Here is a 15986-nt window from a genome sequence, read left to right on the forward strand (position 1 = left end):
CCTGTGCTGTACCTACTTAGGATGTATGGTCCAGGTTTCAGCTACTCTTGAGTGCTCAGGGAAGGGATGTGAAGGGACAGCTCCATCTAATACATGAAGGCTTTGACAGCAAAGTGACCATTCTGATACGAGGATGTTGTTTGCCACAGAAAGGAGGAAAAAACCCAATTTAAATTAAATGAGACTTGAAACCATCAGGGGAAAACAAAAAACATGGTGTATATTTTGCAGGTTTAAGACAACCCAAGCCAGTGAAACCATGGACTGTATATGCATATATAGACCTCTCGTAGGCACCATCATCAGTATGAGCCAACTATATTTAAACTTGATTCAGGCCACATTCAGACATAAGCTCTTATTTACAAATATTTAAATTAAATACAACCTGAAGAGTGTTTTGTTACATATATATATAAAAGGAAAAGAAACTATACAACTCAGAGAGCCGTGTGTTTTAAATAATTACATTTCCATTGAGACTCTGGGGAATCACTGGTGGTGGTCAAGTTTTTATGACTCCTTCCAGAAAATCCTTTTCTATCATCTCTTCGATTTTTTGCCTGGCTTTACTGGAAAATGCTTTATGGTTCTCCAGTTTCATGTCCTTGTTTGGAAAGGAGTTGGAGTAGAGGACAGGGCTCCCAGAGTGTCCCCCACACCGGCTTGTGACTTTGCTGTTGAAGACTTGGCTGAGGACGTTGAAGAAGGGCAGAAGCTGCTCCATGCTGCGCATGGTGCAGAGAGTGAGTAGCAAGTGCCCCGGTTCCCAGCCCAGTGTCCTCCCCGAGCTGTCTTCCTCTGGATTCTTCTGCAGAAACAAAAAGGGAGTTGTTACTACCAGGTGAAGTCTGTTCGGCTGAAAGGGATAGAAACGCCAGCATCAAGTCTGACTTGATGAAAACCACTGCTGCTGAAGCCTTTTCTTGCCATTAGCTAGTTTCCTATCACTTCACTACCCTTTTGTAGTAGTTTGCAACTCGATTGCAAGGTAGTCACCTTTTTTTAATTTAAATGGTCTGTATGTAACAAAAGCTGAGGAGTTCCCGATTCAGAGCTTTTCATACACTTTCTGCTGATAAATTAATCAATTTATGGCCCAAATTTGCCATAGGTGGTTATTGAGAGCTGCTGGTAGCAAAAGACCATGGAAGTATACAGCAGGTGACAACTAGAGTTCAGGTCAACCTATCAGAACCAAGAGTTTTGTTGGAGGAAACCATCACGCAAAGCGTTATGGAATTACTGCCTTTTGTATGAATTGGCTGTTTCTTGTTGTAAACTTCTTATTCAATAACAGCTATGATATCTCCCCATTTACCGTGCATCTCCATGCTAGTTGTACATGTAATCTCATGACTGCAACTCACTCTATGGGCACACGTAATCGTGGATAGTCTAGAAGATGGTTTCTTATTTAACTGTACAATTTTTATGAATGGAAACATACTAAAATATGCTTCATACTAGGTCAATTGTTCATGTGGACTGTAGACACTTAGAGGTCTCGTTCTCCATCCTTAGCCACTCACAAGGTAAATATTGGCCAGACAAAGTGTCCTCATAGGACTCTCACAGAGCAGAATTGCAGGTGCCTGGCCTTGTTGGATCAAAACAGAAGAATTACAATGAACTGGAAGTGACAGTGCAGGTGTCTGGCCTTGGTGTATCTTAGTGCTTCAAGAGATCAACAGCACCTATGTTGCCCTAAGCTTCCTCCACCATCACCTCCCAACTCTGACTCAAAAACAATTAACACTTTGTTTTTATTTCTACACCAGTTTTTAATGCAAGATTGTAGGCTCAGTAGTCTAATTATGTATAGGTCCTGAGATTCAGGTGATTAACAGAAAAAGGCTGTTAACTAACCATGTCTGGATATTATTAATCACATTAAATAGTACATGTATTCTTTACCTTTTCCTTAAATCTCTCATTGGTTTAGTTTCTTCCTTTGTAGCTATCCCTTTAAGAGACAGCGAGAACTTTTTACAACCTACAGCTATTGTCAGTCACCAATTAGCTGACCAAGTCTTTGCCAAGTGTGACACTTATCAGAATACTTGTCCCTGAGAGTTTGTAGTTTTTGCTAACAAGTTGTTAATGGAGATATATATATATTTATATATGCTTGGAGGAACAAAGATGAGAACAAGATGAGAAGAACTAGGTAGAAGAGCACAAGGGACAGAGAGGAGCTAAGTATGAGTACAGAAAAGAAGCTGTGTAGATAGAATTGATTTAAAAGAATAGAGTGAATGGACTAAAGAACTCAGTGTGCTTAGATTCTTTCAGTATCACTAAGTTTAGATCCTCAGCTGGTTGTTAGGTTCTTCCACAGACCCTGGGAGAAAACAAATAGGGGCTGGACCTCATTTGTTTTTGATAGGTGGTTACAGGGTTCCAAAGTGAAGAATTCCACAGAGAAACGAGGGGTTGGACTAGACACAGGAGGGAAGCTGGACCCTGGAGAGAGGATCCGGGCTAGTCCACTTCTGCCTTTCACTTACTATGCTGCACCTGTGCAAGACACACAGCGTTCTTGCTGATGATATGGCAAACTTTTCTTCTGCAGCCAGAAAGTCAACTGAGAATGTATGTAAAAACTGTTCACTAAATACCAACACCCAATAATTTCTATATATTAAGATACAGAGCTACTTTAAGTTGGATGGGGCAACACATGCTTATAATCTTAGCAACCTGGGAAGACTGAGTTCAAGATATAAAATCCTGTCTCAAAAGCTGCAATAAATGATAGTGGTTTCTTGGCTACTTCATGAACTCAACAGCTACAAGTAGTCTACCCACAGAAAGGGCTGAGTGAACTGAAGGCGTTAGCACTTGCAAAATCACATATATTACAGCACAAAGAGAAAAAAGTGAAAATAGGAAAACAGGAAGGACAATTAAGTGGGTCATTCACAAATTGTGTTCTCTCTTCTAAGTTTGAATGTTACTAAGAAAGTGACTTTGGTATTTTGTTGCTTCCTAATGTGATCCCAAGGACATTTATTTATTATGTTAGGGATAAAATTCTAGGCCTTGGGATGTTAAAAGCATTTTGCTACCAAGCTACACCATCAGCCCTATTTGCTTTGAAACCTGAAAGAAAACAGATATGTTACAGTAGAAAATGCAATGTGAGCCGGGCGTGGTGGCGCACGCCTTTAATCCCAGCACTCGGGAGGCAGAGCCAGGCGGATCTCTGTGAGTTCGAGGCCAGCCTGGGCTACCAAGTGAGCTCCAGGAAAGGCGCAAAGCTACACAGAGAAACCTTGTCTCGAAAAAAAAAACCAAAAAAAAAAAAAAAACCAAAAAAAAAAAAAAAAAAGAAAAAAAAAAGAAAATGCAATGTGTAAGAAATAGCTGTCATCTAGTTTATTAGCAATGATTTAGCATCTAATCTGGATTAAAGGATCAACAGGGACTTTCATATCACTAAATGTCATCACACAGTTCCTGGCTTACCATATAGCCTCTAGTCCCCTAAAAAATCAAACAGCAATTAAATGTCAAGCAAAGGGTGGATAAAGACAAATTTATCCTCAAGGGAAGTAAATGTTGCTTATACCCTCTATACCTCATTTTGGAATATAAGAGAATCATGGTATAGTTATTTTTTTATATCTCTATTGAGATTTTCCTTAAAAGAAGGATCCCCTGTGCCCTGGCCCCAAGCTCTTAACCAAGAAAAGCACACACGTTTCAGCATTTTTTTTTTCTGTTCTCAGGTACCTGTCCTCAATACTAAATAACCAAACATCTCCAGACCAACTTTTTTCTTTTGACTTCACAAGTCTACACATGGAGTGCAGCTTCCTTCCTGTTTACCTCTCTTGTAGCTTTTGCTGCCATATCACAAGCATCAATAGCCACCCTCACCTGATGCTTGGCCATCTCCATTCCCTCCAAAATCTTAAAGTCCTCCTCGTCCTGTGGAAGGAAAGAGAACTCATAGCCTTTGTTCCAGTTAAAAAATGTGTTTGGCCATGAAGGCCTTGTTTAAAGCATCTGGATGGGAAGACACTTTCCAGTGCAAAGAGCTGTCTTATCTGTGGGTCCATTTCTGGGCAAAGGGTGATTTCTCATTACTAATGATATGTGGATGGCCAAGGGCATGGGCCTAGAGTCCCATAAATGTTCACTGCATTCAGATTCATGATTTCCCCCAACATTCTGTGATAGAAAAGTGAAAGTTCTGTTCTTAAATCCTGGTTCAGACTTTGGTCCACAACTTTGTCCTTTTATTTTATTTATCCTAAAGAAGCAAGTTCCTCATATCCTGCAAGTAAAGCTTCTAATCACTTTCTTCCCTTTTGCTGTGTAGATAATCAAATACAATTTCATTGCTGGAAGACAAAATAGGTGAGCACATGCAGACTGGTCTCACAGTCCACCCGATCAACCTCCAGACTATATGTACTGGAAGATTCTGAAGCAAAACGATGACAGATATGATTAACAAAGTCCCAATGATGAACAAGCTATTTCATTACCTTTCTGCTTCAGGGCAGAGACTGGCAGGTTAGCCTGATGCTTAGTTAGAAAGGACGCAGGCCATGCTCTAAACCATAGCATTTATCTTCCTACACCTTGTTAATGGGACAGGTTTCTGGTAATTCTCATTTTCTCCTTGATTTCCACCACATATATGGTTTTAAAAATGTTTTTGAACATTTGTATATTTTTGAGTCCCTTCATTACCTTTCTGATAGTCACACTTTAGTAGACTTAATTCCCAGCAGTGGTTTTAAACCTGCAGGGAGTGGGGTGGATATACAAAATCGAGACCTGGCATAACAAGAGCCATAGAAAGGAAATAATATTAAAGGTTAAATACTGTTGTGGAAAAATCTTGATTCAGTTAAGAGTGGTGCTGTGTCAGGTCATGGGACGTATCTCTAGGTTATAATGTAGAAAAGTAAAAAATACCCGCTTAGCCATATTTCAGCATGTATACTTTATGTTACATGGACAAAGAATGGTTCTGTGCTTGTGAATCCCCTTATTCTGACTGCAGTCTATCTAGCTAATTCGGTTTTGATGAGACAGTCCTGTCAAGTTTATTAGAATATAAAATGTGTGAACTTTTCATTCTGATTGTCCTTTTGAGACCAGCCTGACAGATGGGTTCTCTACCCCTTTAGTGCTGGGCTCTCCATCAGCTCACACCTCATTTCCTCATGCCAACTCAACTACCCTGGACACAGTCAGCTCTCAGCTTTGTCACAGGAACTTTCAGGACTTCTTTCAAGCACTGGTTCCAGTGTCTTCACACATTTTGAAAAGAAGAAATTCATAAGTAATGCTTGAAAGATTTCCTCTACTAAAAATGAACATGATAAACAGATGTTGCTTAAAAACAAAAGATGTTTTTAAAAGTTCATCAATCTTTAAAACTAAGAACTTATTTTCCAAATATTTCAATTTGATAACGCCCTTGGTTTTCCAAGAAACACTTGGTAGATGACTCAAGAATGCACTTAATATAGCACAGTTCAAGAATATACAATAAAACACAGACTATACAATAACATAGTAAGAACCCTCCTAAACTCTAGTACCTTTGCCCTTTTCCGAAGAAGTTTTGCAAGTCGAACTACATACGGCTTAAATTCTCGCTGATGTATGCCCTGCCTTCTGACCTCCAAGCCTGAGTCATCTGAAGCTTCAGGTATAAAGGCCCATCGGTACCTACCAGAAGGAAGGACACTGGTATTAGTAAGACAAACCCTGTGCCATTGAAGATAAGCCATGTAATTTAGTACAAAGAACATGGCCCCAACACATGCAAACTCAAGTGACAGCTAAGTCAAAGCTGGAAGCATTTCATTTATGTAGTTTGTGTTATCAGTAAAAGTAGAATCCAGCATTTCAAGTTGGCTAACCCCTTTAATTCCAGCATTTGGAAGGCAGAAGCAGGTGGATCTCTGAGTTAGAGGCCAGCCTGGTGTACAGAGTGAGTTCCTGGGCTATACAGAGAAACCCTGTCTCAAAAAACCAGAAGAAAAAAAAATTATCACCATTTCAGAGCCATAAGATACTAGGACAGCTTGCAAAGTGCTCAGAACTGTTTTATTCCTGAGCAAACTTAGTGTTAAAAAATGTTTTCTCTTTACCTAATAGACAAAGTTTTTTTCAGCAGTAACTGCCTCAATCCTGCAATCCTCCCACCTCAGCCTCCTGCTAACTGGTAGGCAGAAAGCTCAAAAGAAAACTGCTTTTGTATAGTTGTTTGTATGTTAACAAAGTCTAACTTGATTATTGCAACATTTAAAGAATACCAAAAGGACGACTTTCCATCATAGGAACCATCAATGTAGCTAGACTCTTGTCCTGTATCCTATAGAGTTCATGCATAGAAAAGTGCGTGTTCACATACTCAACCCTCTCCCTTTAAAAAAAGAAACAATAACTACCAAAATCACATAAGGACTGTGGATGCAACAGCTTAGGGGTAGAGTGCTTGCCTAGCATAAAGAACCTGGACTCCATCCCCAGCACTAAGACAGCCCCACCAAAAATAAAAGCAGGCACAACTGCTGTTTAAACAGTCTTGGAGCTTTTCACATTTTTGACTTGTTAAAAAATGATGCTTGCTTTCTTGAGTGTACACTACACAGCCAAAATAAACATCCTAAATACAAGCCTAATGTCACTTAATCCATTAAAAGCTTCAGTGGCGTCATATTATTCTAGGTCACATCTCTACTCTTTATTTACAGTGCTTTACATAGTTGAGTCCCTTTCTAGCCTCTTCTCTCAACACCTCAGACAGGTCAGCTCCGGTTCTGCCATTGTCATAGTGAGCCTCTCTAATACCAAACTGCCTCCATTCTAAATTCCTTTCTGGGCCTGCTCTGAACCTCAAAGCTGGCAGCAGTCTCTGCTGTATGGCATAGAGAAATTCCTACAAGTGCTATCGTAACAGTCTTCAAGTGCTGGGCTCTGTCCCCTCCAGCCAACATGTAGCTTCTGGGTCTGCACCCCACTGCTCTGCATCCAGGGGGTACACTGGTTTGAGTGAGTAGTCTGGGGACATAGCCACAGCAATCACTTAGTGCTAGTAACTGTGTTGCCCCGCTCCTTCCAGTGTAGTACAGTTTTAGCCAAAGTTATGAATACTTCAACCTACACAAAGAACTTTAGTGTTGGACGTTCGTGACCAAAGCAAACGTATTTCCGAAAATATCCACTTACTATTCTTGCTTTTACTTACATCTGAAACTGAGGAAGATTTTCAGAGGGCAATGCGAGAGCCAAATCCAAAAACTTGCAAGCAGAGAGATAGAGGTTTAACCACCTCTGGCTGTTATAGGACGTGGAGAAGCCATTACCTCCGGTATAGGTTGTCTCCAGACCAGCGGCAGACGGCCCTGATGTCCTGCAAGCAGACAATGCAGTCAGCAGCAGGGCCTTTGGCTCCCAGGGCTCCCGGAAAGACTAAAGCACCAGCTTGTCTCTCCCACAGCCACACTGACGAACAGTGATTACAACAATCACAACCGGATCGCTTTGTCTACTTCCTTAGAGTGGATTGCGAGTGCACTGTACCACTCCCACCCTTTTCTGCTTTCACTTTCTGTGTGTGAGTGTTTGCCTGCATGTATGTATAGACACCATATGCATTTTTGGTGTTTGCCCGAGTCAAAAGAGGGCATTGGATTCCCTGGAACTGGAGTTACAGATGGTTGCAAGCTGCCATGTAGGTGCTGGGAACTGAACCCTGGTCTTCTATAAAAGCAGCAAGAGTTCTTAACTGCTCACTCATCTTTCCAGCTCCCACACCTAGACTTTTTACTTGTGTTCTGGGATAAACCTCACACTCTCATACTCAACATGGTAAGCATTACATACTGAGCTAGCTACCAAGATGAAGACATGATTCCTAAAGGAAAGTTGTAATTTATAAAATTGAGCAATAATTCTTATAGAATTAAAAATGTATTATTCATTTTAGTAAACTACTTTTAAAAAGAATAAAACTATTATATACTTGCTGGGAACATTCTGTAAGATTTAGATAAATTGATTACCTTGGTTACAGGTTACCTGCCATACTGGTTTTGTTATTTATTCCAAGTTTCAGGAACTAGATCTGAACTACCAAAACTAATATGTAGTTGAAACAATAGTGAATTGTATTAAGTGGAATCTTTGTGGAGAGGCTGAAGGCCATGAATGCTGATAATTTAGTCTGTCATGCCTCTTGACTAAATAAAATTATATTCAAACATAAATAATGGGACTATTCATTTTTAAAAGATTTTTTATTTTGTAAGTATGGGAATTTTGCCTGAATTTCTTCTACCTGTGCACCATGTGTCACAGCCCTTGGAACTGGAGGTACAGACAGTTGTGAGCTGCCGTGTGAGTGATGGGAATTGAACCCAGGTCCTTTGAAAGAGTTGCCAGTGCTCTTCACCAATGACTCATCTCCCTAGCCCCAAATATTGGAAATGTTTAGATAAAGGTTTAGATAGTATCGTATCTGAACTCTCCTGAGTAACCTGACGTGTCCTGAGGAACATTCGGAAACAGAAGCACACATACCGTGAAATGTCTTCATCAGCAGTGAGTTCCTGCTCCATCAGTAAGAACACCTGCACCTGGAGAGCACAAAGGAAATGCTCACTTTCAAGTAGACAAATGTTATTTTCAACATTCTCTTTGGTGGAAGTGGGGCTTGGGAGGGTTTACTTAGGAAGTCTTCACCACAGTCTTGGAAGCAGGTTTAACTGGGATGACCACTATGCCGGAAGAGTGATACACCAGTGCCTAATACTCCAGTTCAACTGTGTCTCACTAGAGGTCTCCCTGTGGGGGCAGGACACTGGACCTGTTGGCTATGACAAAGCCAACAACGTGTCAAAGAGACGGAGCATTAAACCAGATGAGATAAATAGGGGCTCAAAGGCAGCTGGCTATTGGCACTGTACAATTTTAGGCTTAAGCTACTTAACAGCAAAAGCTACTTTTACTATTTTCAACTTTAAAAATTGCCATGAACTGGTAAAATTGAGTTTAGTCCTTAATATTAGTTTTCACCTAAAAAACATGGAGAAATTAATCACACTGTTTTACAGTTTATATTTGTAACTTTATAAATTAAAATTAACTCACAAGTTCTGTGATCATAGTAGGCCAGAGAGAGGTAAGGTGTTGTGGAGACATTCTTAAAAGTAATACTCTGAAAAACAGGAACACTTGAGAGTGAAGAGTCGGCACCTGGGGCAAACGGAGACTCTCAACCAATCTCTCTGAAAGAAAAGCAGTATATTTTCAATGCCCAAGTAACTCCAATCATAAAACTTAATATCTTGTCTAGAAGGAAAAAATTCTGTTGTAGACTGCTGCACTTTTAAGAAGGTGGTTAAGAAGTGACATGGAATGTATATAAAAATCGAGTTTTTTCTTATTAGTTAGAAGTGGTAGATTCTATCATATAGCAACTAAAAGTTTCAAACTTTCTATGGACAGGATAAGAAAGTAGTACTGGTCCATGAACTACATTTTGAGTCAAGATTAATGTAGACATGAAGGAGCCAGGCATGGAATCCCAGCACTTGGGAGGTGGATGCAGCAAGATCATGAGTTGGAAAAATAAATCCAGTGTCAAACCAACCCACTCAGCAAACAACCAACTCAAGGACTCACAAAAGAGTGTAACTGTTCTGTATTTGAAATTAGGTATACAAGGCTAAGGGACAGAATTGCTTTCATGTGAGCTCTTGAGGTTAGAGGCTGCACAGCACTCCCAGAGTTGGGCAGCCAATAGTTTGGTTATAGGTAAAGCCTGGAAAGGTAAATATTTTTATTAAAACAGACACTTATTAGTAGTTGTATTAAGAATATTTCCTTTGAAAAGTGTTTCTGCCAAAACTTGTCCATGAACTTACAGAATGCCTTGTCTACTGTCTTGGTTTTCTATACAGCATTACTTCTGACCAGTGAGCTCATGGCGCAGTCAAAGGAGGTGGTGGGCGCACCTTCATGGATTGGGAGAATGGTAGAATGACCATTTGAAGATTTAGTTACAGTGCCAACTGGGAGACAGTAGGCTGGAGAATGGGGCAGGTTTCTCCTAATATATGTTCTGAATCAGTGTCCAACACATGCTACTGTTTTCTACATAGCCAGGATTCATGAGTCAAGGGTAGAAATGGAAATACTGAGAATCATGCCTTGTCACTCACTAGCAAAACTTTTGATTTCTCCTCCCACCCCTGATCTTATGCTGTTGGCCCAGAAGTATTGCTTCCTAATGGAGAAGTGCTTCTAAATGGAGGTACAACCATTGCACTGAACAGAATACTAAGACTTCCTCATGGTTACTTTTTCATGCCGCTGAGTCAACAGACTAAGAAAGGAGTTATATTTGTAGCAGGAATGACTGATCTAGACTATTAAAGAGAATTTGGACTGCTTCTCCAAAATCGAGGTAAGGAAGGACATTTCTGGACTGCAAGTGATCCAACAGGGTATCTCAGAATCTTACCTGGCCCTACTATTAAAGTCAATGGGAAACTATAACAACCCAATCTAGGCAGAATGATAAATATGCCAGACTGAAGCTGTGGGTAGAGAACCAAGGCCTGATGAGGTGCTTGCAGGGAGTGGAAAAATATTGATTAAATAGAAGGTAGTTGTAAATACTAGTTATGGCTACGTGATTAGTTTTAGAAAGATCGTAATAGTTATGGGTGTTTTTCCTATTTTGTTAAGAATGTTTATGCATGTACACACACACACACACAACAGAGAAAGAGAGAGAAAGAGAGAGAGAGAGAGCAAGATTTTTCCCGTCTTCTACTCTGTAATATAACATTGATTGAGTCACTATTTAAGAGCTGTAAAAAACTCTGTATTATCATTTTAAGTTCTGCGATGTTAAAAGATCAAACATCGCTCAAGAGATTTACCCACTTACACTATGGAAAGAATCTAGGTGTTTTCAGTTGTTTGTGTAAGAGTTATATTAGGAGAAATCATGACTTTGTAGTTCATATTATTTGGAAATTTAAGCATGTCAGGAGATGTGTTGGGTGTTGACAAGAGATGGACTGATGATGGTTATTTCTGACTGTCAACTTGAATGGAGTAAAGGATGCCTAGAGCTGTGTATCTGTGAATGTGTAAAATAAATTATATGATCATGTGCTGTTTGCATTTGTTGAAAATGGATACTGAGGGCAAGGAGGGCTTGCTTCCCAGACTCCAGCATGTATATTTCAAGTTTCCTCCAAAATTTCCCTGTCCTGGGGCAACTATACAACACAGAGAAAAGAGAATAGCAGATAGCAAAGGGGTTTAAATAACGATGTGCCCGTGGGCAGAGCTAGAAGGTAGACTATTTCCAATACAAGTTACTGTTGTTTACCCCATTGTATAAAATGCCTGTGTTAGGAATGAGAAACTGGAAGCTCAGCCATGAAAAGTTAGTTCTTGGTCTCAAATTTTTCAATTGGAAACTGCAGCATGGCTTCCCTAGTCATTTCTGAAGGATGCTGCAGTTTCCTGATTTGATGATGTTACTGTTGCTTGTTCACCCTGTTGGGCTATCCAATGGCTCTGCTTGATGTTGCAAAGGTCCAATTTTATGATGTTTTGCTGTCTTTGTCTGCTGTGTTTATCTATAGCTTGCTATTTGCTTACTTTTCTTCACTGGATACTTACTAAACTCACTCATTTGAAAATCAAAGTACAGCAGCTACTGTAGATCATTCTCCAGAAAGAACAGAGTGGACTACCCAGAAAGGATGACAAGTGGGTCAATGACTAGACTAGGAGGGAGAGATCTGTTCTCAATGTTCTGTTGTTTTTCCCACAGTGAAAAAGCAGTGTGTGTTGTGCCTGCCTGCCTTCCTTTCTTTTTCTTTCATCATGTACATCTACTACTGCTGTTGCAATTTTCTAACATTACATTCTGGCTTCTTTGGTCTTTCAGTGAGGACTCAATACCAGGGCACTCTCCAGGGAACCTGGAGACCTACAATTATATTGTAATTGTGGAGGCATCCATCTTTTTAGAGCAGCTATTGTGTTCTCTGCTTCTCCAGTATGCAGATGACCATTGTTGGACTACTCAGCTCCTACTGTGTAAACCAATCTAATACAGTCCTCTTCTAGAGAACCTTGTCTATTATAGCCCCAACACAGTTCCAAATAAGACATACAAATGTTACTGCAAGCCACAAATTCCTTGCTCTCCTTTATTTCGTCCTCTGTGAAGGATGTATTTCCTGACCTGTTTGTTGTCCACAACTAAAACATAGTAATATACTTGCTTAGAGTGAAATAGTGACTACCTGACTCTGCATATGAATTCCTCTGATATTTTAACCAAACCATAAATCATAGATAATGTTTACTTTAAGTCTTTCATATTCAGTGTTGATTTCTTTTACACAACGAAGCTAAAACATTTGTTATGTAATACTGTCCATCAACCCACACTTGTGGTTTATCTCAACCCAAATTAAAATTTAGCAAAGATATTTTCTAAGATACAACAACAGAACAGCAAAACGAATAAAACCACTAAAACCAGAATAAATGCACCCCCAAGTCCCTGTAATTCCAAAGAGAGAAGATAAAATGCTTTAATTCCTTACCTTGTATATCTGGAAGATATTTCTGGTACTGGTCAATCTCACTGCTAAAAATAGCAAAGGCCAATCTTTTGAGAAGCATGGCTCTCTGTTCTAGCTCCACATCCCGATTTGCAAAAAGATTGAGAGAACTGCTCTGGGCCACAGCTACTCGAGCTAGAAAAGGAGAGGAAGTGGAAGGCCATCTAGCCATCTGAAAATGACATTCCTTATTTAAAAGGAGTGACTACCTCATGTCATACACACTGAGAGGAATACAGCAGAGGACCTGCACCTTTCTCTGGTGCAGAAAAGCTGGCAGACAGTTTGGGCATACACGTGCCTGAAGGTCAAATGGCAGGATTTGGATGTGGACAGACAAGAACCCTTAGAACTGCGGGTTTTAGAAGGGAAATGTCCAATAACACCATTCTATAAATCCTATCTGCTTAAATATTTCATTAAATCTGTGGTATTACTTTAAAAATAATTTGTGGAGAAACCTAGCTTGGTCTGATTTCCTGTTCTTCACATTAGCTCCTGCTCCGGACTTTCTCGGCTACATCCATAATGTCTTGCTGGTTATGACATAAACTCACCAAGTGTGCTCCCACCCCAAGACCTTTGCAATTTTTGTTCCTTATGCAAGGAATTCCATTTCTAGGAAGGGTTGGCTCCCTCAGTTTCACATCAAATATGATGTGAATAAAAATAAAATAAAAAACAATAAATAAATTCTGTTGTTATTTAAAATTTGTCATATAGTGCCCTATTTTATTTCCTTTACAATCTCATTTCCTAATTTAAAAAAAAATTATAAATGTTAGCATTTATATACCTGGTCCACTGTCATCTTCCAATAAATATTTGATGAATACATAAATTTGAAACTTAAAACAGCTTGAAGAAAATGAGAGAAGAGGTAGCATGGCACCCTTTCTCCAGATAAGAAACTAGTTGGGATACACAACTGTATAAAAACTTGCAGACTCAGAATTCCAGCGATTACAGTTCAGTTTAGTACCACTCTTTTTTTCTCTCCTTTCCCCTTTTCCCCATTCTCTGTCCTGGAGATCTACAGCCACAGAGATTAAAAGTAGATTGTTCCAGAGGTTAGATCCAATTGCCTACCTTCTTCTTTCTCCCCTGCTTTCATCTCAGTCTTTTTATCTAGTCAGTAGTTATCTAGTGCCTATTATATGCTGGTACCTAGGCTGTGTGATGGGAAAGTGAAGGGTAATTTACTTACCACCAAGTTATCCTTGGTAATATTTTTATTGTTAGCACATACTCATTGTATAAGATGAGAGATCTCCCCAGGCACCCCACACACTTCTATCACATGCTTCACTCTTACTCATGCTGCATTCATTACTCGCTCTAATCCCCACAAATTCATCACTTCTCTTCTTTTCCTACATAGCCTCATTTTACTTCTGTATCTTGGGTTTTGTTTGTTGTCTGTTATCCGAGTCTTGCTATATACATATATGCTAGGCTAGTTTGGAACTTGTGATCTTCCTGTCTTTGTCTCCTAGGGGCTGGGGATATAGGTGTCCATTCCCACACTGTCCCTTGTCTCTTGTAACTTTTGTTTTTTAATCTGTATTTTTCATATAAGGGGAAACATGGGATGTTTGTCTATTATATTCCCATAGGATACTATGTTTAACTTGACAAAGAGCTAATTCAGTAGTTTTCAAAAGAGAATAGTACATGCTAATAATGAATCATGCACAAGAAAAATACTGCCCGGGCTGTCACAATACTCACTCATCAAATCTCTGAATGTTGTCTTATCATGTGTCATCAGGTTGTCCATAATTGCTCTCCAGCTGAAAGACACAGGATTATCATATGTCATTGAGATTTTACTCTTATTAAGGCCTTCTACCTTTGCTAGACAGTGGCTGATGCCAGCAAACTATGATGAGTGAAAGTGAGAAGAGGAATACTTACTGATTAACACAGGAAGCATCCATCTGAAAGAAACTGGGATCCATGAAAAGGTCAAAGGCTTCTTTTTTCCAGGCTCTCCGTGTATACTGATACCCACTAAGACTGCTGAGCAGTTGGACACAGGCTCGGTAACTAGCGGCATTATGTGCACTAGACAGAAAACACACATTAAAGCACATTATGCTTCATGTTGAATTTGTATTTTCACATTTACCTCAGATACTAAAATGGAAACATGAGACAGAAGGAACCATAAGAAAAATGAGATGCAAATAAAAATTTAGCCTTTATAAATGAGTCAAGGTAAGAATAACATCATTTTGTAGTTGAGGCCACAAACAGCAATAAGGGTACAGACTTTGTAGCTAAGTGTGACTTAGCTGAAATCTACTGGAATCATATGGTACCTGTGATTTCGGAGGTAGGGTACAACATAATGCATAATGTTTACAAGTAAAGGGATAACACGCTCTTTTTCATCACTGTAGAAAACCATATCCAGAAGATGAGCCAACACCTACAAAACAGAGAGGAAACAAATTCATCTATATGCTGAAACTGGGGTCAGAGGTGGGTATTGATTTTCAACTTGGAAGAAAACCAAAACTACTTAAAATGAAGAAAATTTACACTGAGATAGAGAGGTATAAAAACAGTCCAGGGCCCTTCTATGTGACAGTGAGTGAAAACTGAACCTGCAAGTCAAACCTCCGTATTCTCTTCCCCAGACTTAAACAGAAGCTTAAGAAAACCCCAAAGCTAATCAGGCTGGGCTCCTCAAGTCCTAGTTGAGTCAATCAACAGCCATACAGTGTCAGCCATGTTTTCTAACCTCTGTAAAGACCAGCATCCACATCTATAAGGGGCAAAAAGTGACCTGTATGGTCATAGAATGGGTTTGTTTGCTGTATATGCTTTATACCTAACCACGGCCACCCTTCCACACCATAATCAGATACAAAGCATTTTTATTTCTTAAAATATATACTTTGAAAAATGGGGGTTGGGAGATAAGATATACTTTATTCTGAGCCAAATCTGAATAACCAAGGACCAGAAATATGGATCCTGGATGTCCTGAATTACATGTTATTATGGGCATTTTCATGAATTTTTATAGTTATATCACAAAAAGCCATAAATCAAAGGCAATTATCACATACGTTAGTGGTGGTGGTGGGGAAATAGGTAGGCAGGTTACATACACAGTGGAAAACTCTAGAATTCTGAGATGTCATCTGAAGATATTTTGAGCTTTGGGTTTGGTGGATGCTAGAGGTGTGTTCAGTGTAATACATTCCAAGAAGTTTTATGTGACAGTTACAAGGATGTTAGGACAGACACATAGGTGGGAAATGAGTGGTTACTAAATGGTCTAAAGATAGCCCAAAATAATATGGTTCTGGAGCTGCAACATTTCTACTCTTCATAATG

The 15986-nt window shown here is 39.5% G+C and overlaps 1 protein-coding gene across 15 annotated transcripts in view; it reads right to left on the bottom strand.

The window, feature by feature from the left end:
• Positions 1–200: 200 nt before the first annotated feature.
• Dop1a (DOP1 leucine zipper like protein A) overlaps positions 201–15986 on the bottom strand; it is a 105360-nt gene continuing 89574 nt past the window's right edge. For 8 of the 15 annotated variants that reach the window (XM_076576739.1, XM_076576740.1, XM_076576736.1 and 5 more), the window contains 10 exons: positions 14960–15069; positions 14553–14702; positions 14367–14428; positions 12618–12770; positions 9127–9263; positions 8557–8612; positions 7223–7387; positions 5568–5697; positions 3886–3936; positions 201–811 (listed from right to left, as the gene is read on the bottom strand). In XM_076576739.1, coding sequence (XP_076432854.1) covers positions 506–811; positions 3886–3936; positions 5568–5697; positions 7223–7387; positions 8557–8612; positions 9127–9263; positions 12618–12770; positions 14367–14428; positions 14553–14702; positions 14960–15069 — 1320 coding nt within the window. In that variant the 3' untranslated portion in view covers positions 201–505. The remainder of the gene's footprint in view (positions 812–3885; positions 3937–5567; positions 5698–7222; positions 7388–8556; positions 8613–9126; positions 9264–12617; positions 12771–14366; positions 14429–14552; positions 14703–14959; positions 15070–15986) is intronic. The other 7 variants (XM_076576744.1, XM_076576742.1, XM_076576743.1 and 4 more) reach the window with 3 other exon arrangements.

This window comes from Peromyscus maniculatus, chromosome 7, assembly GCF_049852395.1.
Source record: "Peromyscus maniculatus bairdii isolate BWxNUB_F1_BW_parent chromosome 7, HU_Pman_BW_mat_3.1, whole genome shotgun sequence".
NCBI lineage: Eukaryota > Metazoa > Chordata > Mammalia > Rodentia > Cricetidae > Peromyscus > Peromyscus maniculatus.